Below are 26,285 nucleotides of genomic sequence, written 5' to 3' on the forward strand. Positions count from 1 at the left end.
ACCTCTGGGGGGCCAGGCTCTTGAGTGGGCCCCAGGGACTTGTTAAGTGCTGTTTAAAAGTACTTGGCTTTGAATTACCCTCATGCCTTGTTAAAGGGTTTTTTCCCCTTTTATCCTCGATCAGCATTTTTCTACCAGGAACACGGGGAAGGGATGTATCTGGAACATTTGCATATCAAAATCAAGCTCGCCGGCTTTATTTCGCCCTGCGAGGTCCCTACTTTGGACCACTGGGCCCCACGTCCCACTTCTAAAGAGGCGACATTATTTAGAGGTTGTAGCTTCAATTGCTCAAGTCCCAAGCTGGGGCCAGATGAAAAGGGTAATTCTTGCAAAACCAGAAAACTCCCGTGTTGTTTCTCTTGGGAGAAGCTAGAAGCCAGTGATTCAGGTATCCACCTGTTTCTGAAAACACCAAGCTGAAAGACTTGTGTGGACTAGGAAATGCATCTTGTAAAGGTTTTAGCAATGTTAGAGGCTTGAAATTTAGGAATTGCCAAACTTACCCTCTGAATTTCTTAAGAACTAATTCTTCTGTGCTTTGAAGCACCTAACTCAAGCAGAAAACAGATCCCTCAGCCTGTGCTGAGCCAAAGATAAATGGGTCCCTTTGCTGCATTCAGATCTGGAGAGCTGGCACTTGGTACATTTCTATAATAAATTTAAATAAAATATCCTGGTTATTGTATGTTAAAACATGCCTATTAAAAAGGAGGCCATGCTGAGGCTTAGTCACTCTCTGATTAGGCTCATTTCAGAGCCCATAAGCCATAAATGCTCAATTACACTCCTGTTATTGTATTTTAATTTGTTAAGAATTGGCATTAAAGAAGAAAGTTATAGCAAGTTGATATTTTTAAAGGAGTAACTATGCAAGAAGGAATTCATTATTTACAAGTCCTAACTTTGGTTTTGAAACTTGAGGTTTGCCCCTTTTCAGTAGGTATCAATGGAAGTAAGTGAAAACTGCTTGAGAACAACCTTTTTTCACAATGACCTTGACCCTTGGTCCTGTGCTGACTGAAGGTCACTTTCCATGTTTTTTGTTCGCTGGCCTCTTGATAAGCTGTGTCCCGAGACCTCGGTGTTTCCTCCCATCTGCCTTATCCTTCAGCCTAATCTAAGGATAACGACTTTCTTTCTATCCTTAGTCCTCATCCTTTTGAAATCACAATTTTTTTCATAGTAAATAGTATTTGTGGTGGGAGTCGGGGGGCGCAGTTTCTAAGCATCTTAACTTTCAAGTGGAATCTTTTAGTCTGTTCCCAGTTGGACACAGAACCTCCCTTCCCGAAACCTGTGATAACTCTCCTTCCAACATGCCCATGGCCAACCCCGGCAGATGTCCCCCCCAAGAGATGGGAGATGACATGCCCGGCTGGTCCAGCCCCAGGTGCATCAGTGCCTATGCCCCCGGCTTCCCCCACTGACGGCGTACGAGCTGGTGCAGCCGCTTCCATCTGGATGGTTTATCATCGCTGAGGAAGGCCCAGCCTCGCCCCTCCCTGGAGGAACTGGTCTGAGTTCACCCCCACTGTGGTGCACCCCCTGATCCTTCCTCTATCTGTCTGCAGGCCCATGTTCCTCCTAAGCCTAGCCGTGGCTTTTTGAGCTTCTGTTATGTGCTAAGAATTGTCCGTCTGAGGTCTGTCCTTGGGCGGTCGCCTGTGACCCCGTTGCATCTTCTTTTGCTGGGCTGGTGCTCGGCGAACCTTCTGGGGTTCTGTATTCTCCATCACAGGCTCCCCTCATGTGATGGAGTTTCTCTTCCAGCACTTCCTCCTCCTCTGTTGAGAATTCTCCCAGCCCCTTTCCTGAGTCTGGAGTGGCCCCCATGTGGCCACGACTCTCAGCTGCTTAGGTTCCAGGGGGAGGTGTGATGCTCAGCCGGTTTTCCCCCCCTGCATATGGCCGAGAGAGGACGGCTCTCTCTGTCCCGACAACTCAATTTGGGTTCTTGCCACGGGTTGGAATCTTGGACTTTGGATTCCTTCTTGGGCCATAATTTCTATCAGAAAACTTCCTGCTTCTGGATAGACCAGTCCCTGCTTCTCAGCTGCTTCACCTCCTGAAATATTGACCTTGTCTTGCAATTAAAAGAAGCCAGCAGGGTCCTTCTCTTGGCTTCCCTGGTACCTTGCGTCTCCTCTCGCGTGTCCGTCACACACCTTGACCGACTTTCCTGGCCCCTCTGACTGTGCAGTCTGCTGCTAGACCATCGCCTCCTTCTCTCCCTGCATCTACTGGCCCTGCTGACGGGTAGCTATGAGGAAATGGCTCGCTGCTCCTGTCTCCCTGGGCCCCTTGCAGCCCACACACTGGCTCCTTTGGTAGTTCTTCTAAAATTAGATTGATTTAAACTCGATTGCTTATACGAAATACACATATATTGATTTTTCTTTGATGTCGTAAAATGAATCCCCCCAGGATTCTGCCAGGCTTCCCAGGCTGCACTAGTGGTAAAGAACCTGCCTGCCAATGCGGGAGACGTAAGAGACATGGGTTCAATCGCTGGGTCAGGAAGATCCCTTGGAAGAGGAAGTGGCAACCCCACTCCAGCAGTCTTGCCTGGAGAATCCCATGGACAAAGCAGCCTGGTGGGCTACAGTCCTGGGGTCAAAAAGAGTCTGACACAACTGAAGCGACTTAGCAAACACGCACGAAGGATTCTGCCGAGGAAGGAATCTGTTTATTTCCTTCCCTGGTTCGTCTTAAAACACTTGAAATATTGTTTACCCAACAGTGATTTAGATAGGCTGCATCGTTTCTCAGTGTGCGACGTTGGTTTAATGATATGTCTGCAGAGACAAGGGGGCTTATTGCCCATAAAAACGCATGAAAAGATCAATAACTCCTAATGCGCCAAGAGCCCCCTCACCCTGGCTCTCAGTTGCCGTCTCATCTCTGCCCATCCATCAGCTGACTCCTAAGTATTTTTTTCCTCCACGTGGAATTGGATGACAGCCCACTGTGTACCTAGACTTCTCCTTAGTTCCATGATAACTGCTAGTCGTTCACCTCCAAAACACAGACAGCAGCAAGACACTGTTTCTGAGTACAGCGAATCCCTTGGAGAAACCTCACACTGAGTATAAATAATGTGCTTTCTACTTGAACATCCAGCTCTTGTCCATCCATCAGGGACCTCTATGTTTTTTCAGCACCCTACTACTGACCCCTCAGACATCTTCCTGAACAAAATGCTTGGCCTCTGAGTTAGAGTTTACCTGAGTTCCCAGCAGACAACTTAGCTAGACATTCAAGGGTATCGCCATCAGAGACAAAAAGGTTATTACAAAATAGTTCCTACTCCATGGAGTTTTCCCTGCAACTCACAGAAGAGCCCAGGTTCCTCATGTGCCATCTGATAAGTATCAGCTCACAGAGTAGGATTTCATGTCCGTATTTATTTTCTTTATCCTCCCGCATAGAAGCATCTACTGCGTCTCCTTATCTCCAGCGCCTGGGCTAGTTCAGGACACAGAGGCAGAGCTGATTTCAGTATAATGATGACGCCATCAGGACAAGACAGATCAAAGCCTCCTTATTTTTTAAAGCGCTCACCACCATGGAAGGGTCATAGGATGATGCCTCATGATGTCTCATAGAACCTCTTGTCCTAGATTGTAGAAGGTCTCCCTTTTAATCTCTCTTGGGTGTTTTAACGTTTTGAACAGGATTACATGCAGAATGTTCACGGTAAAGAGATTGATCTTCTGAGAACCACTGTGAAAGTCCCAGGGAAGAGGCCCCCCCGAGCCACGTCGGCCTGCGCGCCCATCTCCAGCCCGAAAACCAATGGCCTGTCCAAGGACATGAGCAGCTTGCACATTTCACCGAATTCAGGTAAGCTCACAGCCGACCTGCCGAAGAGATCCAGCCCAGCTCTAGCGATGGGTGGCCCTGATGTGGGAGACAGCGCTGAGCTTCTCGGGTTAAGGGGAGGCTTTGCCCGTTGGACTGTAGGCTAAGGGACACCCTCTCACATCTTCCACGGGTGCTTGTTCGCCCTACAGCTTGGGCCCCAGCACTGCCCACAAGCAAACTGTGGCACTTTGAGTCACAGCTGCATGGACCGCTGGGCTTTTCCAGGGCTGGTGGCTGAAAGTTGCATCTTACACGTGATGGAGGATTTAAGGGCCCTCGGAAAAACATCAATTCACTGTTAAAGTGTCAAGGATTAGTCCTAACTAATTTGTCATAAATGTGCATAGAAAAATGGAAACACCACTTTGGAGCAAGATTTAAAGCAAACCATTGGACCTGCACAAAATCTCAGACTCTCTCAGTTTTGTATTGTAACTGTTATGTCTTCTTCGACACAGCTTTTGGTCTTCTGCATTCTCTTTTAAAGGAGGATTTGTCTTTCATTCAGCATCAGAGAAAATCAGTGTTTCTCAAAATAGATGTGCTGAGAAATTCCTAGCCTCGGTGTACAACGCAAGCCCTCCAGGGTATTGTGGTTCATTGTTGTATAAGAGTCTTGGCAAACCATGCTGTGGCTTTTGCCTTCCGTGATTTCTTATCAGAGGAAAGGTGGTGAGGACTTAAAGTCTTCCCACCAACACACTCGGACTCCTCCAACAAATGGAATCCCTTAACAGATTTCAGTTATTTCCTTTTTTGTCTCCAGCTTGCATCTGATTTTCTCAAAATAGATTTCTGTGCTGTAGTCGTTCCTAGCATGTGTCCCTGCCTCTTAAACACGCTGCCTTTTTTTCCTTTCTGAAATGCTAAATGCTTTTAAAGAGAAATGATGCTGACCCCATCGTTCCACGGTGTGAATGACATTGTTGGCCAAAGGAGGCTAATAAAAAGGAGATAGAATTTGGGGTCTGCCAGCCTGTGCCCTACTGCCGGGTACTGCACGGTGTTGGGTAGGTAACTGACCACACTTCCCATGAGGCTGGTCCGGCCTGGCCTGCCTCCATCACACAGGTGTGATGGCAGGTACTGTGGAAACCCGTAAACACAACACAAACGTCAGCTGTTGTTACTAATCTAAGTAAAACTCGGCTTTCTCATAACAGAGACATTAGTTCATTCCAGGAAGCAGATAAGGTTACCTTATGGGGTCTCATGGCCTACTGACCTTCCTTCCAAGAGATACGTGAATTTTCCTTTTCAGGATGGTGTGCTAACTCTATAGGAAGAGAGAAAATTGCCCAAGGAAAAAAATTTTTTCTATAGTGAATAAAAAGCTGATGTCTTCATTTTAAACTATTTTTTTTTTGTTCAAAAAGTACTTATTGAGTATCTATTCCATGCCAGGGATTGTGTGTTGTGTGGATCCCAAGTTCCCGACCTCCAGAACTTCCATGCAAGGCAGTCCACCCTTAAGGGAAAGTCACCAACTTTCCATTTCCCCTTCTAACCAACCGTCATGCCACATCTCTCCATTTATTTAATCAAATCAACAAGCACATATGAAGTTTCTAATGTGTGCTGGTCACTGTCCTGCACTCCGGGGGAACAGAAATATGAGATGTTATCCCTGCCCTCCGGAATCTCAGCCTCTGGGTAGTGGGAGAGATGAGTAGATGAATCAGTGCAGCGGCGCATAGTCAGGGCAGGTAAGCGGGTGTGAAGGCCCAAGGCCATGTGCTTGGCTCCACCCCAGGAGGTGGGACAAGGCTTCCGGGGGATGCCCGTGTGGGTGGGAAGAAAGGGTGGGAATTTGCCAGAAAGTAGGATGAGGAAAGAGTCCTGACAATTTGAAGCCGTGTGGGCTATGTAAGATTTGGGGTTTGGACGTCATCTTGAGATTTGTGCTCTTTGGAGCTTAACCGCCACTTACTGTCCTAAGGAAAATACCGTGTTTGTTAACAAATAGAAAACACACCAATGCCATATAAACCTTATCACGTTCCCAGAAGATGTTATGTCGTGGGCCTCAGCCAAGGGATTGAGTTTGCAATGTCCAGTTGCCTTCTCTTTAAGAGTCTTGCTGTTGGGTGAATGGGAGGCTTTGGGGCACAAACAAAATCCTTTTTCCACGGTCACACCCTCGGTTTATTACAAGCAGGTAATCAACCTACACCACGTGCATTGCCATTCAGGGAGCCCGGTAGATTTTTCTTCCTCCTTGGATCACAGGTAGGGGCGCAAACAGTGCAAGTTCAGGGCATGAAGCAGGGCACCCAAAGCCGGTGCTCCGGGACAACCCAGAGGGAGAGGGTGGGGAGGCGGGTAGGAGGGGGATTCAGGATGGGGGGACACATATATAGCTGTGGTCGACTCATGTTGATGTAAGGCAAAAACCGTCACAGTATTATAATCATCCTCCAATTTAAATAAATTAATTTAAAAAAAAAACAAGTAGGGACTCGGAAGTAGGAATATGACGTCCGCCGGAGCACAGCACCACTTAGGGGGAGGAAAGCTGCTCATGGTCACAGGGCTCAGGGCTGTGGTGCCCTCAGCCAAGCCCTGGACGGTGTCACCAACTGGTGTCCAGCAAGAGTGACTTCTATCCTGCTGTTCATAGAGCTGTCTCAGGAAGAATTCCAACCCAGCACACTTAATTCAGAGTAAATCATTGCTGCTTTTAAGTGATGGATTTTTTTCTTCAGCTGAAAAATGGGTATTAGTTATTTTAGAGCTACTTGACAAAGAACTTACCACAGTACTTAACCTCATCTTTCACTGTCAACTCATTAGAATTCTGCCACTTTGGTTTAGAACTCTGGATGAACCGCTGTTTCTTTTCAGCTTTTTGATTGCTTGTTTCACTTTCTATCTCCACGTTATAGAATCAGATCGATGTTGTGTGCCTTCCCTTCTATAACGTTTACATTCACGTAGATCTGACCTGATACACACTTATTCTGAAATCTTTGTGCATAACTTACTAATGTCTTAGAATAAAAGTCTGGAGTTGAAGTGACTCAGTAAACAGATACAAACATTTATAAGATTCTTGTTACACATTTCCAAATTCATTTCTAAAGAGGCTTTATAGAAAATAAACTTCTGTGTATAGAGTGAGTGCTCACTTCACTTTTAAACGTTTTTAGAATCTATGCCAGTCTCCTAAGCAATAAAAGTATCTCATGCTTCGCTTGTTTGGATCCTTCAGTCCGTGCTGACGTTGAACATCTCGTGTGTCTTTCGGTCACCTGTGTTTCTATGTTGTATTCTTTAGATGTATCCTTTGCCCGTTGCTGCCCTAGGCACTTGTCTTTTGCTTATTAACATGTAAGAACTCTTTGTATATTAAGGGTATTAGCACTTTGTAGTATATTTTGCAGCTACTTCCCCAATTTACTGTTTGCTTTTTTGATTTTATGGTCTTATTTACATAGAGAGGTTCTCCTTCTTTGGTATATAATACAATCATTAGACTTGTACTTCTATAGTTTCTATTTTAGGTATTTAGAAACCCTTTAATAATCCTGAAATAAGATCATAAATCATATATATTTATTTCAGAGTTTTATAATTTTACTGTTGGTCCCTTTCCCTTTTTTTATATTTAACCTCTAGTCTATCTCTAAATTTGTTTGAGTCTATTATATGTAATAGGAAATCTAGTTAAACTTTTTATTCAAATACATAACTACTTGTTCTTTCTCTCTTTGTTATTTCCTTTTCCTGTTGACTCTGTCTCCTTTCTTGTGCAACTAACTCATTTAATCAAATTAGTTATGTTTCTGGGCTTAAAAATGTATTATTCCATTGACCTGCTTTCTCCACATTGTGTGGGTTTCCTCCGCTGTCTTAGATTCATGGCTCGATTTATACCTGGTAGTATAACCTATAACAGTTGCTTATTACTCTTTGACTTTATAGTTTTTCTTGGTTATTGCCACCCATTTTTTTTTTTTCCCAATAAACTTCAGAATAACTTGAAACCTTCTCTTCCCCCTAAAAATAATCTCATTGTGACTATAATTGTCATGCTGTTAATCTATGCATTAGTAGTAGAGGAACTGACATCTTAGCTATATTGAGTTTCTTATTCTAACACACTTCTTTCCCATGTATTCAAACTTATTATATACCCCTCTGTATGTTAATTTATTCTATTACCGTTAGGATAGATCAGATTACTGTTAATCCATTCTATTACTTTATAATTTTCGGTGAAATGTGAAAGTTATATTTTAGGGGGTGTGTCTATTATACCATCTAATTGGTAAGAAATAAGAAAGCTCTGAATTTTTGTATTTTTTATATCCAGCCATCTTAACTCTTTCTTAGTTGAAATAATTATCCAGATGTTTCTCTTGGTTGTCTAGTGTGCGGTCATGACGCATTCCGCGTTTCACGTCTGTGATGCCTAGCTATGTCGGTGCTGACTTTTAGATTGTCTCAACAGGTGTACGGATTTGGGTTCTGTATTGCTCCACCTCTTGTACTCTTCCCTGACCATCATTACTGAATCAGTGCCTGCCCAGCCCTGATTAGTGCTCTGGAGTTCCAGGGGGTGAAACAAGACCCTCCCTCCAAGGGCTGTACACTCCAGTGGGGGCTGGAGGAGTCAGACGATAAACACACAGATAAGACCATTGAAGCTGGTGGGTCTAAAAGGGGCAATGGGATAGAAAATCACTTGGGGGAGGGTGAGTCTTACGCTGTTCCTAGTATTGGGGAGTGGTTTGCCAGTATTGGAATGCTGACTACATCTCAGACATTAAAATGCTGGAAATCTGATGATATTAACATCACGTTTTGCCAGGGGGTTGGGAAGGAGGAGGAAAAACACATTGTCATACCTTCATACTGCGGACCCAGCCTGGGTCTCATTTTGGGACTTGAGAGTTAACCAGAGCAGAAGGGCTGCAGTGAAGATGCTCCACTGTGAGGAAATCACAGCTACCATCAGGGCTTCCCAGGCAGCTCTGTGATGAAGGATCTGCCTGCCAAGCAGGACGTGGCTCCACTGTGAGGAAATCACAGCTCCATCAGGGCTTCCCAGGCAGCTCTGTGATAAAGGATCTGCCTGCCAAGCAGTAGACCCAGGTTCAATTCCTGAGTCGGGAACGTGTACTGGAGAAGGAAATGGCAACCCACTTCAGTTATTCTTGCCTGGGAAATCCCATGGACAGAGGAGCCTGGCAGGCTGCAGTTGCAAAAGAGTCAGACACACCCGAGTGACTAAGCAACAACAATTACTACCATCAGAAAGATTTAAGAGGTTGGTTCTTGTATTCACAAAATGAAGCAAACAAAAGATTAGATGAAAAATCTGAGGAGAAATTAAGGGGGGAAATTGCAAAAATAAAAATTTCAGTAAATGGATTACAAACTATAAAGAACATTGCTAAAGATACTGCTGGTAATCAAAGATATAACAGAAGAAAGGATGCTGGAGATGACCAAGAAAATGCCAGTGTCTTCCCATTTGAAGAGTCAAGTATCACATTGGATAAGAGAGTAAGCTCTGTAAACATGGACACGTTCCCCAAAGCATCCAAGTGAAGGAAAGACTGAGGTTAACCTATCAAGGAAGAAAACTCTTAGAGACCTTGGCCTTCTCAAGAACAACACCTTGTATTTGTTACACGGACAAATCATTTTGAATTTAGAAGCTTATGTAGAGTCAAGCTATTATCAATCAAGTGTGAAGGCAGAAAGAAAACATTTTTGGATAACATACATGGATATAGGACATGTCCCTCTCAATGAGTTTTTGAAAAAATTACTTCAGCATCTACTCAAGCAAGAAGACGGAAAATCCAGAAGATGTTTGTTGATTCAGACCTGATTCAATTCCCCCCTCCCCATCACATCTTTCCCTTCCTCCAAGATCCGTTTCTCAGGATGCCCAGGGCAGCATCTGCCTTTTCCCTTCTTTTTATTTGTGTTCAGTTTTAGCTGTGCTGGATCTTTGATGCTTTGTGCGGGCTTTTGCTAGTTGCAGCAAGCAAGGGTGACATTCCTTGCAGTGCTCAGGCTCTTCATGGCTGCAGCTTCTCTTGCTGTGGAGACAGGCTCTAGTCACGCGGGCTTCAGTAGTCGCAGCGTATGGGCTTGGTAGTTGCGACTGGTGGGCTCTAGAGCGCTGGCTCAGTAACTGTGGCTCAGCAGCTTAGCTGCTCCGCACATGTGGGATTCTCCTGGACCAGGGATCAAACCCGTGTCCCCTGCCTTGGCACGTGGATTCGTATCCACCGCACCACCAGGGAAGTCCTACATTGCCATTCTAAGGGAACCCATCAGAAGTCACATTTTAGAGAATCTACCCAACTGTCATTTCAGAGATGCTTCCAGAGAAGGTGGAAGGACTTCCACTTCCCTGGTGGCTCAGACGGTAAAGCGTCTGCCTACAATGTGGGAGCCCAGGTTCGATCCCTGGGTCGGGAAGATCCTCTGGAGAAGGAAATGGCAACCCAGTACTCTTGCCTGGAAAATCCCATAAACGGAGGAGCCTGGTAGGCTACAGTCCATGGGGTTGCAAAAAGTCGGACATGACTGAGCTACTAAACTTTCTAAAAAAAAAACTTTTCCAGATAAGGTGGTCAAATGTCCAGAAATACTTTCTGACATGAGTTTTAGGCCAGGTTGGTAGAACTGTATCCACATGTGACAGAATACAGAGTTATGTCAGCTCTGACAGTTATTTCGACATTTCAGTAGAAAGCAAGAAAACATAAGGGCCCACAGTGGGGGCTCTGGAGTCACAGACACTAAACTGCATCCCACCTCCCCCATCTTAGGACCTCGTGCAGGTGTCTCTAAACACCCAGCTCCCTCGTCTCGAAAACGGGAGAACAGTGCCTGCCTCCATCCCTGTAAGGGTAACACAAGCTCTGCTTTTCCAAAGCCTGACTTCAGCTCTGTGTCAGGAATCCATCATGATAGTCCGGCTCATCACTGGTGAAGAAAAGGAAGAGGGTTGAGAACTCAGGTCTTTGAATTAATTTTGCAGGTGCCATGAAGTGTTCATTTAGCCATTGGGTAGACTTAGTGGCTTAGACTTACTAAGCCCATGCCCCCCCACCCCCCAGCTCCCCCCAGGATGGCAGCAGGAGATGCCCCCAGATCTCCAGGGGGCCCCCCGCTCTGCTGCTGTGTGTCCACCCTCTCTCTACTCCTGTGCTCTCCCCAGCTCCTGATTGCAACATTCAATCTTGAGATGACGGCTCTCTCGTGGTCCTCAAAGCGCGTCTTTTGTTGGGTATTTGTGGATGTGTTTTCACCCTCACCACACTGATGCTGGGACCTCTGTGAAAGGGGGGAGACCTTTCCCCCCCACTTCTCCTCCACCTCCCCCCAGCACAGGCCCCCAGCAGTTTCGAAATAGGAAAGCCACCCCCAAGGGTCGAGCTGATTTTTTTTTCTGGTGGGGGGCGGCGAGGATCTCAACGTGTTTTGCGGATGAACCACCGTTGACATCGAAAGTCTCAACCATGCTGTTTTCCTCCACACTTCAGTAATCAGGACATCCAGCAAACCCATAAAAAACCAAACTAATAGCATGAATATTCAGTGACCTAGAATACTAATTATTGTCATGAATATTAATGTGATCGGACTTGCTTTTTCCTCTCCTCTTTCTCTCCCGTCCTCTTTCTCCCTCTCTCCCTCTCCTCTCTCTCTCTCTTTTTTTTTTTCCACTTAGCCGGCTCTAAAGATGGGTCATAATGAGAGCATTTAAGAGGGAGCGCGCTCTCCGCCGTGACAGGGACTGGGGTAATAAGGAGAGCTTGATTAACGCGGAGCACTTGGGGGAGAGATGAGAGGCTTCACGTGGGCCTGGTCGGGGGAGGCAATGAGACACCGGCGGCTCTGTTGCTGCTCCCGGAGATTAATGAGGCCTAAGAGTGCATTAGGAACAGTGACAAAGGTTTGATCTAATGGGCTCAGTCATTTTTCCTTTGAGTGACAGACGCACAGAAGTAATTGGCTGTGCAGAATGGCAGCTCATTGGCGGTACTTAAGGATACATTATCCCCGTTGTGTGGCCCGCAGAGGCTGTTTATCAAAACTGCTCACACTGCAGACGCCGAGTCGCTAAGCTGCTGCTACAGTGGTAATAGCTATTAAAAAAAAAAAAAAAATCACGCAACATCAAAACTGGATCCATGGTTGTCTCATAGAAACAAAAGTTTTTCTTTGTTTAGTTTCAGATGGTCTAGAAGACATGGTAATAACTCCAGAGCCTGTTCCGTGAGCCAGATGAGCCATCCCCTCCCGGTGGGTCACGTCTCAGGCTTGTTAGGGCTTCAGAGCCTGGCTTCTCACCCCGTCCCTGCCTTGGCCACCGATTATTGCCCACACCCTGGGTTCTATTTACAGCACGAACCCGCCGGTACATAAATTGGCCGCCTCGCCTAAACTCGTATAACTTGGCGGAACGCTTGCAGACTCTCGCTTTCTTGGTTGAGAATTAATTTGCTTGAGAATACTCCCCCAAATCAGCATCACATGGTGAGGTCTGCTTCCATAAACCAGGTTTCAGCGGGCTAGGTTTTGATGGCTAAGTAGTAATTCATTATTTTGAGGTTAAACATGTCTCGTGGGGTTTCTCTAAGACTAGAATTTGAGAAAGTTGGTGACATCTGAAGTGAAATGACGCAAGCCATTATTTAGTTCGGCGTCTTCTGCTGTTAGGAGAAATGCCTTCTTACTGCTGGCTGTTGCTCTGTTTGCACGTTCTTCCCCTGAGGCTTAGGCAAACGTGGCTATATCGTTTCCAGCATTAAATTGTAAACTCTTTGAGCTGGAGACCACTACTTCTCTTCTTTTGTGATCCTCTCCTAACGTCATGACCCGGCAATTATTTTTGCATGAAGTAAATATTCTTGAATATCGCCTGTCACGTGAGATGTAAAAGTGATAAATATTGAGGGTAACTATGTTGGCTTTCAGATAGTGGTTCCTCCACTGCAGTATTCTGTGGTTGAGACCTTTGGGGTACAGGTCACATAGAAATCAAAGCCACGCCTTCCAGTTTAAGGAAACCATCTTCAGTCGTTTAAACTCCAAATGCAGTGTTCCTTTCTGTAAGAACTGACAAAAGTAAGTTAACCCTTGATGGTTTTCATTATAAACATACGAGGGGTGTTGGCAATACTAAGTTGTGTATCTCTGTGGGAACAGATATTCCAATAAGTAAATACAAGTTGCTGTAGAGACTTCCTCCCCTCTCAAAAATGTGTGTGTCCAGTGGAGAACAGGATTTCAGCTGTTGATACGATGCTTTCATGATCAGCAAAATAGTCGGCATGGAGGAGCTGTAGGAAAAGGGCTGGAGAGGCGGAGCTCTGAGACAGACGTCAGTACGTGACCCACGGTCTTCAGGAAGGCTGGTCGGGGCCTCAGGTTACAGCCCTTCTGTGCGAGTCAAGTCCATGGTTGGCCTACTTGCTACGTAATCATTCCCGCATTGGCAGAGGAGAACCAAGTCATCTTGATGCTTCACCAGCTCCAAACCTTGTGGCCGGGCACTTCAAGTAACCACGCCTGCAGAGACCTTGCCTCTCTCTGGAATGTTCCTAGTGAGGAGTCAGCCCCCCAAATGTCCTGACTCACAAACAAGTAGCCCCCTTCACATCCTCACAGTTGCAAACACAGAGTTGCTCAGCGCCCTCACTCCTCACAGACGGCCTCTATTCAGTCCTAAGAGATGATTCTGTGAGGCCTGGAGAGGAGAGGAGGAAGTCCAGGTGGACAGGCCTGGGCGTGGGGCCGTTGTGTGGGCATCAAGGCCGCCTCCTTGAAAGGGCTTAGGAGATGCAGTGAGAGCCAGAGACACCTGCCCTCAAAGCAGTGCGCCGCTCAGCTACAGGGGGTTTTGTGCAAAAATGCCTATTGCGTATATCAGATGGAGGAGAAGGGATACGTTAAAGAAGGAACTGAGCGATTGAACTCAGTTCTTGAGGGCACAGAGCCAAACAAGGCACTAGAAGACAAGAGATGAGCATCTTGGACTTTGTGTTTTATAAAACATTATTGAACTGAGTCATTGGAAAAGACCCTGATGCTGGGAAAGATTGAAGGCAGGAGGAGAAAGGCAGAGGATGAGACAGTTGGATGGCATCACCGACTCAATGGACATGAGTTTGAGCAAGCTCTGGGAGTTGGTGATGGACAGGGAGGCCTGGCTGCAGTCCATGGGGTCGGTCACAAAGAGTCAGACACGACTTAGCAACTGAACTGACTGCGTAAGTGTTAAATTCATGTTTTATTACTTAAAATCCTTAGTGTTAACCTCCTTTTGTGTAATGTTGTCATACCTCATTATAACTACCGCATATAAACTTGTTCATTTAACCTGTACCGAGAAATGGCTTGTGGCTAAGTAAGCATCGTGTAAATACGCACGGGTGATGGTTGCTCTCGTCAGCATCTTCAGAATGCATAGTAGCCAAGTGTTCATCACTCACATGTAAACGGGCAGGAGAAGTGCAGGTGTCATTGGCAAGAATGAGTGCCACCCCACCCAGCTGGAAGACGCAGGCTTTGTCTTTGGAGTAAATATTTAAACCCATTTCCAGGTATTAGAACTTACTTTCTGATGGGCTTAAGGGTTTCATCCTAAATTGTAGCAGACATCAAATTCTATCCGTCCCCACGGTGGTGCGGCATCCCAGCGACGGGATGTATGCTGGGATGGGCCTTGGATGCTCCAGCTCACCTCTCCGCACCGTGAGGTCCTCTCTTTCATCCTTTGCTTGCGTCAGCCCCGAGCACGTGATTTCTCCTCTTTCTGTCTTCCACGTTATCTGCTCCACTTCTGATTACTTTGGCTCTGGTGGGGAGACTGAGAGTGGGAAGTGTGTCGTCAAGTTGTGCCAAGGCTAAACACCGTGCCGGTCCGTGTGCAGGAGCAGGGGTTCGAGAAGCGTCATCCAGCGAATGAGTGCTCGGGCTCACGGGAGGTGTTGACTAGAACATCGAAACACAGATACAAGGCAAACGGTCTGAGCAGCTTACACACACCAGGACGCCACCACAAGGGAAACAGGGGTAGAGTACCCAGACTTTTTAGATTTTAGAGTCAAACACAACATTAGCAGTATCACCATTTTTGCTGAAAAAAAAAAATTAAACTGTAGGGAAAAGGAAAACTCACCATTGGCAAAATTAGTAGCAACTAGTATCTTCAGAAGCTTGGCAGTTGGCAGAGTGCTTTGTGTAATCTGGTCCTGTATTAACCTCAGTGATTATCTCATTATGATCATCATCACTGTTACTGTTGTGTCCATTTTACAAATTATGACCTGACTTGTTTGCTCAGGTTCCATCTTCTTTTAGCCCACTGGTCCATTAAGAGAATTAATTCATAGCATATATCGTGAGTCAGAAAGATGTTACTGCTGTTTGACCCAATCAATAATAACTCTTCTAGGATATCAGCCTAAGGAAAAGTCTAAAAGTAGAAGATGTCCCTTGCAACGTTGTTTATGATAGTGAGAAATTTCAAACAGCCCAAACAATGCGGAGGTAAGACAATGGCAGGGTGAGTCATCTCCATTAGAGCAGTGAGATGCTCTAGATCTAAATCATGAAGGTTTTGGAACAATAAGGAGAAATGGGTGGGACGTTATATTAAAGAAGTGCAATAGAATATGACACCTTTTCTGTGGTCATAACTAAGAAAAATCTGTGCATGTCCAATAATGAGTTGATCTATTAGGTGAATTTTGGTAGACTTCTAATTTACATTATCTGTGTATCTGTATAACCTTGCAAAATAAGTTTGAGTAATTTCTACAACAAAGCATACTCCCATTTTTTTTCCCCCACTTGACATCATCTTTAGAACAGGGAGAAATCCGAATAAAATGAGCTGTTTCCACATTCTAGGAAATAACCATGGATTGTCTTAATTCCAGGATTTTCAATTCTGGGCATGGCCACAATGTTTTATTTAGTAGTAATTAGATGTGTCATTACCCCTGAGTCTGGACTCTACATTCTTTTTTCTCCAGTCAGCATACTGCAGAAAATATATACCCCAAAGATAAACAGAATGCACAGCATTCTGAGAAACACACGATTCCCGTCTCAGCAGTAAACGTGTGGAATTGTGCTCTTTTACAAAACAACCGTCACGTAGTGCTGAGTCCAGAATGCCTGCATCTTTAAGAAAAGCTACTGAAGGTGTCCTTGGGAAAAAAAATCCTCTTAGCCTGAAATCCTGGTTGCCAAAAGGAGGGCAGATTTCCAATGCAAATAGTGAGGCGAATGGGCCCTCCTCACAGGCACTTAAATCATTTGTATCTCACTTTTTATGGTAGTGTTGTGAATTATATTATTTTTGGGTTTATAATTAGAGGACGGAACAGATGGCGAAGGCCTAGTTTGAAGTGATGTAGCCGTTAGGAAGGCCTCCACTGTCCGGTCCTGATTCCAGCCAACCTGGTTTTCCCCCCCATGCTCGGAGCAGGCCGGGGCGTAGCCATAGGTTTGCATGGTAACATTGAACTCTTGAGTCTTTTTAATAAGATTTGAAGCCACACAGGAATAAAAAAAAGGCCTCCAAGAGCAGTCTGTATTTCAAAGGGTGAGACCTCCGAGGGAAAGAGTGAGTGCCTATCAATCTTTTTCCTGTAATTATGATTTTTTTAAAAAAATTACAAAGTCCTACAATGGAAATAAAGGTCTGTTTCATACTCACACGCTCATAGAATCCTCTTTGGGTTTTTCTCCTCCACTCTCGGACTGCATGAAACTTCATTATCACCATCACCAAGAGTTTCTGCCCTTTTCCAGGCTGATTCACCAGTAAGTCAAATCCCAAGTATTGTTTTCCCAGTTGAAGCATTGGTAGGAAGGATCAAATCTCTTTATTGAAGATAAACCAAAATCAAGACATGCAGTGAGCAGAATTTTGTATTAAAGAAAAAAGATTGTTGATTAATCTCTATTTGAATGCTATGAAAAGCCTTATTTCAGGGTATTTTTTTTTTTAAATCAGGACAGGCTATTTTAATGTAATAAGCCTATAGCTTAAAAGAGGAATTCTGTCTTTGATGTCATTTGGCGAATGAAAACATTCTTGTTCAATAGAAAACCAGCATCTTTTTCATGCTTGTGTGAGATCAGGCAACATACTGATATTCATTCAGCTATAAATGCCATATTCACTTTGAAATGCAAATTGTTTAAAGAAAAATAGCATATGGTGGAGGTAAGTACCTTTTCAAATCAACTCTCACACTTTAGGGATGTAAGTAAAGCTAAAATTATTCTTGGGGAAGAATCTGGCGCTTTTGACACATGGAAGCTTGCACTAATCAGCCGGCCCAGTGGGCACACACATCTCCATATCAAGGGGCTGGCGTGAGGCTCCGTGGATTAGCATCGTAATGCAGCCGCCCCTGCCCATCAAGGCCAGCAACCAGATGATCCAGAGCAGGGGTCTTTGAGGGAACAGGCTTCTGAGTTCAGAATGGACCAGGAAGTCGATCATGTGTGTCGTGATAATGCAGACGCTGGGGGAAAATACTGAGGTGATACCAAAGCAGTCCTTCTGTGCCTCGCTTCCTCTGGACGCCAGCATCCCGTACTTCATAGGGCTGGACCACTCTTGGGGACTTAACGCTGGTGAAACTGTCTCCTTACTCCTGGATAACTTTATCTCATGCCTCCTGATCTGACCTCTGCATTCACAAACCATTCAAATGAGTTTTATCTTTTTTTTTTTTTTTAGGAGTTTTTTTTTGGGGGGTGGGGTGCTAAATTATATTAATTTAATATACAGTGAAGTTGCTCAGTCGTGTCCGACTCTTTGCAACCCCATGGACTGTAGCCTACCAGGCTCCCTCCATCCATGGAATTTTCCAGGCAAGAGTACTGGAGTGGGGTGCCATTTCCTTCTCCAGAATATACACTTAGCACAAAATCCTAAGTTCTAGCTAAGTGTATGGGGCTTCCCTTGTGGGTCAGCAGTAAAGAATCCACCTGCAGTGCAGGAGACACAGAGATGTGGGTTCCATCCCTGGGTCAGGAAGATCCCCTGGAGAAGGAAATGGCAAACACACTCCAGTATTCTTGCCTGGGAAACCCAATGGACAGAGGAGCCTGGTGGGCTACAGTCCTCAGGGATCGCAAAGAGTCGGACACGACTGAGCGACTAAAGGACAACAACGTGGGCGACCAGCGTGGAGGTCAAGTCACAGCAGGTGGCCGGCAGCCCCGTGCGTCCCATCCCACCACCACCTGCATTGTCCCCTACTCACGCAGGGGGGGCCTCGTCTCCTTTCCTGCTCCACAGTTGGGTTTGCCCCATTGCACGGTTGTGTGGGACCAGGACAGGTGGTGCCCTGGGCTCTGTCTTCTGTGGGTCCACACCCTGTCTGATGTCTGTCCTGGGGTCGCCCACGTCAGACTCCCTCCATCTTACTGCTCTGGATCTCCCCCGAGGTGCCCGTGGCGGGTGGATGGACGTTTCAGCCATTTCTAGTGTGGAGTTATTCTGAACAATTCGGCCACGTACATTCTTATACATGTTGTTCTGGTGGGTTGTTGGTGCATGTCTGTATGATTTTTTGGTCCTCTTAAATTTGTTTAAAACTTTTTATTGAAGTACAATATTATTATGGGAGTTACAGGTATAGTGAGTCACAATTTTAAAGGTCACACTCCATTTAGAGTTATAAAATAGTGGCTGTATCCCCATGGTGTACCAGCTTATTCTATACCTAAGACTTTGTGCCCGTCGCCCTCCCTCTCCCACTGGTAACAGCTCCTTTGTTGCCCTCGCGTCTGCTTCTTTGTTATACTCACTTTGTCGTGGTTTTCAGGTGCCACGTGTGCATGATGTCATACCACATTTGTCTCTCTCTGTCTGGCTTACTTCACTCGGCCCAATGCTCTCCAAGCCCAGCCATGTTGCTGCAAACACTAGGATTTCATTCTTTCGTATGCCTGTCACTTCAGTCGTGTCTGACTCTTTGTGACCCCGTGGACTGTAGCCTGCCAGGCTCCTCTGTCCATGGAATTTTCCAAGCAAGAATACTGGAGTTGGTTGCCATTTCCTCCTCCAGAGGATCTTCCCAACCCAGGATTCGAACCTGCATCTCTTGCATCTCCTGCCTTGGCAGGCGGGTTCTTTACCACGGGCACCTCCCAGGAGGACTTGCACTGGGGTTCAGCCCCTGAGGGGGCCCCCAAGGAACCAAACTGGAGTCTCTGGAGTGAAGAAACTCCCAGGCGGCACTAGTGGTAAAGAACCCACCTCCTTTGCAGGAGATGCAGGTTAGATCCCCGGGTCGGGAAGATCCCCTGGAGAAGGGAATGGCAACCCACTCCAGTATTCTTGCCTGGAGAATCCCATGGACAGAGGAGCCTGGCAGACTACAACCCATGGGGTCACAAAGGGTCAGACGTGACTGAGGACGTAGGAATAAGAAGATCCTCGCCAGCTGACGGGTCCTCAGCGTGGGCTTGCCTAAGGGTTCCACACAGCTGTTTTGGGTCTCATACGGATTCTGCAATAAGACACCAGGACCACGCAGCCTTGAAGGGAGTTTCTTCACTCCAGAGATCCCAGTTTGGTTCCTTGGGGGCCCCCTCAGGAGCTGAACCCCAAAGCAGATCCACCAGCAGCATAATGTGCTAAAAATTTCATTCGCCAAGCAGCTGAGAGTTGAAAAGCCAGGTGTACAGTCGGTGTCGTCGTAGCTTTCCATTAGCTGTACATTTGTAATGAATCCACCCCTTCGCTTTCCAGTGGTAGATGTTTGACCTTAAGACAAAGAGCTTATCATCCTAAGATTGGCCCTTTATTGGATGTCTCCATTTGAGCGTTTCCTGTGTCCCTGATCTGGAGTTGAGGTTGACCTCGGCGTCGGAGTGCATGTGGACACTTACTCCTGGAGTCTGGCACCGAGTAGTCAGGGATAGACGCACTTAGATCATCCCATCCACCTTTTGATGGAAGCAAACGTGTCAGGAGGGTTTGGGGCTGGTTGTCCTCGGGACCACACCCCAGACAGAATGAACAAAGGAAAAGGCACCTAATCGATTCATCAGTCCAAAGACGGACAGACGGTGACCTTATTCTTAGCTTTTCAGGTGTTTGGCCTTGTGTGCCTAAAGGTAGTGTGAAATGAGATTTTGTGGACAAATCACACACTTGATGGGCTTCCCTGGTGTCTCGGACGGTAATGAATCCACCTGCAACGCAGGAGACCTGCTTTCCATCCCCAGGTCAGGAAGATCCCCTGGAGAAGGAAATGGCAACCTACTCCAGTATTCTTGCCTGGAGAATCCCATGGACACAGGAGCTTGGTGGGTATGGGGTCATGAAGAGTTGGACATGACTGAGTGCACACGTGCCCACACTTGATAAGGACTTGTCAGAGGTACAGATGGGCACTGAAGGGAGGATGGAAGCATCGCCTTAACATTCTCACCAAACAGCAGGCAGCCCTGTGGGTAGCATGGGCTTGGGGGGGTCCTGGCTCAGAGTTGGGGTCGTAGCCTACATGCATCTTATTACCACTGTACTTTTCCTCCTGTTCTCTTTCTTTTCCTTTCATCCACCATAAAAATGTTAGCTTTTTTTTCGTGGCCACACACCCAGCATGTGGGAATCTTGATTCCCCAACCAGGGAATCCAACCTGCAACCCCCCTGGCATTGAAAGCTTGGAGTCTTCACCAGTGGACCCCCAGGGAAGTCCCAAAAATGTTAGCGTTTTTCTGAGTTCTGCTGTTGAAAGCAGGAAGGGCCTCAGCGCCTCAGGAGGGGATGTGACCCCCTCTTAAATGGTGGGTGCGTGGGACCGGCGTCCCCACAGGGAAGGGAAAGGCTGAGGACCACACCCTTCTGGTCAGAGGGAGAGAGGCGTGGGCAGAGGGGAGCCAGGAGGTGGTGCAGGTGGCAGGGCTGGCAGAGCAGCACCAGGACCACCCCGGACCCAAAGGGAAAGAGGTGACCCCAGCAAGCCTCCAGCACAGGGAGTCCCGGTGCGCCCGCTCAGGGAGGGAGCCCAGACGTGCGCACCCCACCTCACACTCCGGTATTCCCACCTGGTCCAGCCAAACAGGGAGCCAGAGGTACCTGAGCTGATGGATGCCGCCCAGTGGGTATCCTCCTCGAGAGGGCAGAAGGTGTGTACAGAACGTGGTGGGAGACGCAGGCGTCAGCCCAGGGGAGACCCTGCTGAGCTGCCCGAGGGGAGCACCCGCTCAGCTCCAGGCCGTGCTCGTCCTGCTATTACACTGCCCTGCTGTGCAGGCATCTGGCCACAGTGCACCCAAGGACCGCTCCCTGTGATGGCAGGTGGAGAAGACCCCGAGGAGCGTGTGTCGTGGCCCTTCATGGCACCTCACTGAGCCTCGGCGCCCCCGTCCTTGTGAGATGCTGCACACCTGGCCCGCTGCTGTCCTGAGGGGCTGCCGTGAGGACGGGGCTGGAACGGGTGCCAGCGCTGGTTTTGATGCTGTCATTCAGGACGTGAGACTTTGCTCATTCCTGGGGCGCGAGCAAGTCCTAGAATCAGAACATCCGAGCCGGGAGGGAGACAGGAAGCTGGCTGGCTGCAGATCCCCGAAGCCTGGCCGAGGAGCCAGGGCAGGTGCACTTCTCAGGAGCATCTCTGATCTGTCTCCTTGCTGCTGAAGAGCTTCCACTATAGTTTTTATTTCTCTTGCGATGTTCGAGATGCACCCAGCTTTCACAGCGGCGTATAGTCGGCATCGTTTTTTAAGGTAGAAATATATTTTTAAGAGCAGGATCTTTCCGCTTCGTGCGATGACAGTAAGGGCCTTGTTTGTGGCTGGGCCCTAGTTTCCGCCTCTTCACTGCTCACCAGGACTGCCAGAGTCCTTCTGAAAAATGTGTGTTCCCTCGAGCTCTACCCTCCAGACCTTGGGAATCAAAATTTGAATGTTTTTTTGCAGATGCTATTTTAAAAAAAGCTCCATGGGTAATTCTGGTAATTGGCCAGATTTAGGAACTACTAGTATGCTCTATGTATTTAAAATCCTGCACCATGAAAACCTTCTATGGAAACAATTTAGAACTTAACTAGTTCTAAACTTAAAAAAAAAAATGGGAGGAATGTTTAAAAATAAAAAGAAACCATTTAATACCTTCAAAGATCTCCTTACAGATGCAAGGAACTCGCTAGCAGCAAGGTGTGATTGGCTGAGCTTCAGAGAAAGGCGCTTAATTATATTTTTGAGTTTGAAATCCTGGTGACCAGATAATAATTCACTCTGATGTTGAGCAACTGATTCAAATCATTAAGTATACAATGGAATCATTTTTCCACCGCACTGCATGCTGTGAAGTTGCCAAGGTTATTTTCCCTCTGTGTAGTCTCTTTTGAAGGCGAAGAGTAAACTTATCCGGTTTAAGAGCCTGACTCTGCCACCCGTGTCGCATCTAGGAACTTTGATTTGCGTTGACCCTAGAGTATAGCTGGCCCACGAGAATAACTCTCTGGCACCAGACAGGGCAATCCGATTGGCGATAGTTTCACTTGCACCGATTCGTTGACGCAGCAGAACTCCAGGACCCGCCTTGTCTCGCTGGCCTGCTGGGAATATCGTTGTTTAGTCGCTCAGCCGTGTCCAACTCCTTGCGACCCCTAGGACTGTAGCCCGCCAGGCTCGTCTGTCCGTGGAATTCTCCAGGCAAGAATACTGGAGTGGGTTCCTTCCCCGGGGATCTTCCCAACCCAGGCATCGATCCGCGGCTCATTCGTTGGCTGGTGGATTCTTAACCCTTGCGCCACCAGGGAGGCCCCGCCGGGAGTAGTTTTTTCCCCGCCAGAAGTGGGTCTCCTGTCTTCACCGCTGTTGCGTCTAGAGATGGTGGTGCGCGTCCTTGTCTTGGCTCGCGGGGGTTGCAGCCACCTGAAGCCTTGGGTTCCTTTGTTGAGCACCAGGCTTGCTTCACCCTGTCTTCCTCTGGAATGTTATTTCACGTGTTGCCTCTCCTTTTCGTGAATCCGGACGCCAGGTGCGCGCAGCGTCAGGTCCACGGTGCGCAGGCGCGTAGCCCCCAGACTAACTCGTGCCGGCTTCGGGTGTGCAGTGCGCGCTGGTGTTCACCTGACTTGTTTATTCCTAGGGAGTGTCGCTAGTGCGCCTGGGTCTCAGATGGCGAGCGGCGTCAGCCTGGGCTCCTTCAACAGCCGAGCGGACGGCATGCAGCAGCGGTCCTACTCCGTCTCCAGTGCCGACCAGTGGAGCGAGGCTACAGTCATTGCAAACTCAGCCATCAGCAGTGGTAAGAGAGAGGCACGGCCCCGCGGACCTGGGCCGCCCCGCGGTCCTCGGTTGTAAACCAGAGGCTGGAGGCGACGCTCTGCTGTGAGCGCGGCCGCCCTGCCGATGGCATCACGCCGTCCACCTGTCGAGCAGTTGCGTCCTCCATCGGCCGCTTCACCCGCGTCATCTCGTGTCCCGCTCCGGTGCAGGGATGCGGCGGAGGTTCGCCCCCTTGACAGATTGGGAAACTGAGTCTTTGGGAGAGGTTGTGCCCTGGCTCACACAGCCCTCCACGACATGACCTTCATGTTCCATCATTAGTGTGCGCTGTTGGTGGTTAGGCTTCACTTTTTTGGCATCAAATCAAAGCACATAATTCTTCCTCCTTATCTGTTGTTCCAGGTTCCTGGTATATCCTCTTAAGTTTGGGAGAGTCTTCCCTCTTGCTTTTTTTTTTTCAAGTGTGGACATCTTCTTGGGAAACAAATGTGCTCCCGGGAAACCATCTTGACATATGTGTGAGCACATGAATTATGCAGCATCGAGGCCCCGCTTACTGCAACATGCTTTGCCTGTGGCATTTTTGTCTATGGCCTGTTCACCGGTATTTAAAGGAATTCCCACTGTACTGTGCCATCTATCAGACAGGATTTTAGAGTAATTTTAGCATAATTTGTTCTAATTAAAAGATTCAGCATCAGGTCTTCCCTGTAGACCCAGCAGCTGCTGCCGCAGGACGTGTACTTTGGGTAAACAGCATCCTTGTCTCCCCCACGCTCCTCCAAGCGGCCGCCAAGCAGAGGCCTTAAGGAGAGGCGTCGCCAGGCCCAGGAGGAGAAGCAGGGTCTGGGAAGGCAGCGCCAAAGGGTGCTATGGCCTCGCGGGCCTGGGGCGTACACACGGCCTCACCTGGAGCCCAGCACCCCACTCCCTCCTCCTTCCTCAGACAAAACGAGATGCTTCCATGGAGAGCAAACCTCTGCCTCCAGCCTCTTCAGGGGCTGGGCGTTTCACCTCTTGTCTGGTATCATGACAGCACCTCTAGAAATTCAGGGGTTGAAGTCGTTATATATATATATATATATAATATATATATATTAGCTGCCTGCAGGTTATTCCCTTGTAATGTGACACATGTGTGTTCACAGTCATCGGGGCCCCAGAAGGCCCAGTGTCTCAGCAGACTGGGCTGTGTTTCAAGCAGACCCCCCTCCCCGCTCCCCCTGCCGACCGGACGGCCTTGGCAGGTGACCTCCATGTTATTTTCTTCAAATGGGTGTGCTCTTCCCGCCCTTGTATGGTCCCTAGGTGTGTAGGGCACCGCCCGCCTGTGGCTTCTGCCCCTGAGTATGTGCTCTTGTTGCCACAGTCACTTTTCTTTTTGGAGGGGCAAGTAGTCCACATACTCGTTTTAATAGCTAAGTTGTAGGCAAGAATGCTGGAGTGGGTTGCCCTTTCCTTCTCCATTACATACTTAATTGCATTGGCCAGTTCTCTGCAGTGTATCCATTTTTCAGTTCAGTTCAGTTCAGTCCATTTGCTCAGTCGTGTCTGACTCTTTGCAACCCCATGAATCAGCACACCAGGCCTCCCTGTCCATCACCAACTCCCGGAGTTCACTCAAACTCACGTCCATCAAGTCAGTGATGCCATCCAGCAGTCTCATCCTCTGTTGTCCCCTTCTCCTCCTGCCCCCAATCCCTCCTAGCATCAGAGTCTTTTCCAATGAGTCAACTCTTTGCATGAGGTAGCCAAAGTACTGGAGTTTCAGCTTTAGCATCAGTCCTTCCAAAGAACAGCCAGGGCTGATCTCCTTTAGAATGGACTGGTTGGATCTCCTTGCAGTCCAAGGGACTCTCAAGAGTCTTCTCCAACACCACAGTTAAAAAGCATCAATTCTTCAGCGCTGAGCTTTCTTCACAGTCCAACTCTCGCATCCATACATGACCACTGGAAGAACCATAGCCTTGACTAGAAGGACCTTTAGCATTAGTCTTTGTTCTAGCAGGTTTATGTCGCCCTCTTTCTGAGAAGGCGCGCTCGTGTTTGAGGGTAGGAGGAGCTGACCTGGGCCTCCTCGGCTCGGTGCGCACACCGCCCTGGCCCTGCCTTGCCCAGCAGCTGCCCCCTGCCAGAGCTCTCCTCGTCTGATGAGAACTGTTGAGCCCCCAGCGTAGCCTGATTTGGTCAGCCTTTGGGCTTGGCTCTTTATGTGCCGTAAGAGTTATGTTTGGGGAGTATAACTATGTAATAATATAGAAGATTAAGATTCACCCCAAGTGTTGGCCTCCCACACACTCAGAATATTTTTTCAGGAAAAGCACTGGAAGCAGCATATGAACCTAAAATCCATTCTTTACAAATATTCTGCTTGCACAGAGACTCTCTAGGGGGCTTCCCTGGAGCTCCAGTGCTTAAGACTCTGCCTTTCCAATGCAGGAGGTGCGGGTTCGATCTCTGGTCAGGGAACTAAGATCCCACATACTGCAAAGTGCAGCCCACTGCCCCCCGGAAAAAAAAAAAAAAAAACGCCTTACTAGCTAACTCTCCCTCTACCCAGTAGCTCTTTGCCTCTGGTCACGGGTGTGAGCCAAAGCACCCCCACACCTTGTCTCATCAGAGACTCCCCGATTTCCAGACGCTTGATTTAGCTGGAAGCCTCTTCCCATGGAAGGTGATTGCCTTGGTCTGTACAGTTCGGTGCAGTTCAGTTCAGTCGCTCAGTCATGTGTGACTCTTCGAGAACCCATGGACCACAGCACTCCAGGCCTCCCTGTCCGTCACCAACTCCCAGAGTCTACTCAAACTCATCTCCATTGAGTTGGTGATGCCATCCAGCCATCTCATCGTCTGTACAGGCATCTTTATGAAGTGCCTGTAAACTGAGGTCACCCCCGGATGAATGCTGTTTTGAAACGTACCAAGCGATTCTCACACACTAACGCCGGGTGCCCATTGTTCTTCCATGTAGCGTGTTTGTGAAACACCAGCTAGGCCTCCTGCTGCCCCAGAGCGCGAAGCCTGGACACAGGAGGTGAGAAGCAGTGTGAGCCTGCAGTGGGGTGTGGGTGGAGAAAGCCCGGGCTGAAACTGCACGGTTGGTTTAAGGATGAGAGAGTTAATCACAGAAAACTTCCCAAAGAGAATCAAACTTGAGCAGCATTTC

General features: G+C 47.6%; 1 protein-coding gene across 9 annotated transcripts in view; it reads left to right on the forward strand.

The window, feature by feature from the left end:
- The window catches only part of AGAP1 (ArfGAP with GTPase domain, ankyrin repeat and PH domain 1), a 561,687-nt gene that overhangs the window by 379,895 nt on the left and 155,507 nt on the right, over positions 1-26,285 (forward strand). For 7 of the 9 annotated variants that reach the window (XM_061412705.1, XM_061412706.1, XM_061412708.1 and 4 more), the window contains 2 exons: positions 3,678-3,846; positions 22,980-23,138. In XM_061412705.1, the coding sequence (XP_061268689.1) occupies positions 3,678-3,846; positions 22,980-23,138 (328 nt within the window). The remainder of the gene's footprint in view (positions 1-3,677; positions 3,847-22,979; positions 23,139-26,285) is intronic. The other 2 variants (XM_061412707.1, XM_061412703.1) reach the window with 1 other exon arrangement.

Source organism: Bos javanicus, chromosome 3, assembly GCF_032452875.1.
Source record: "Bos javanicus breed banteng chromosome 3, ARS-OSU_banteng_1.0, whole genome shotgun sequence".
Taxonomy (NCBI): domain Eukaryota; kingdom Metazoa; phylum Chordata; class Mammalia; order Artiodactyla; family Bovidae; genus Bos; species Bos javanicus.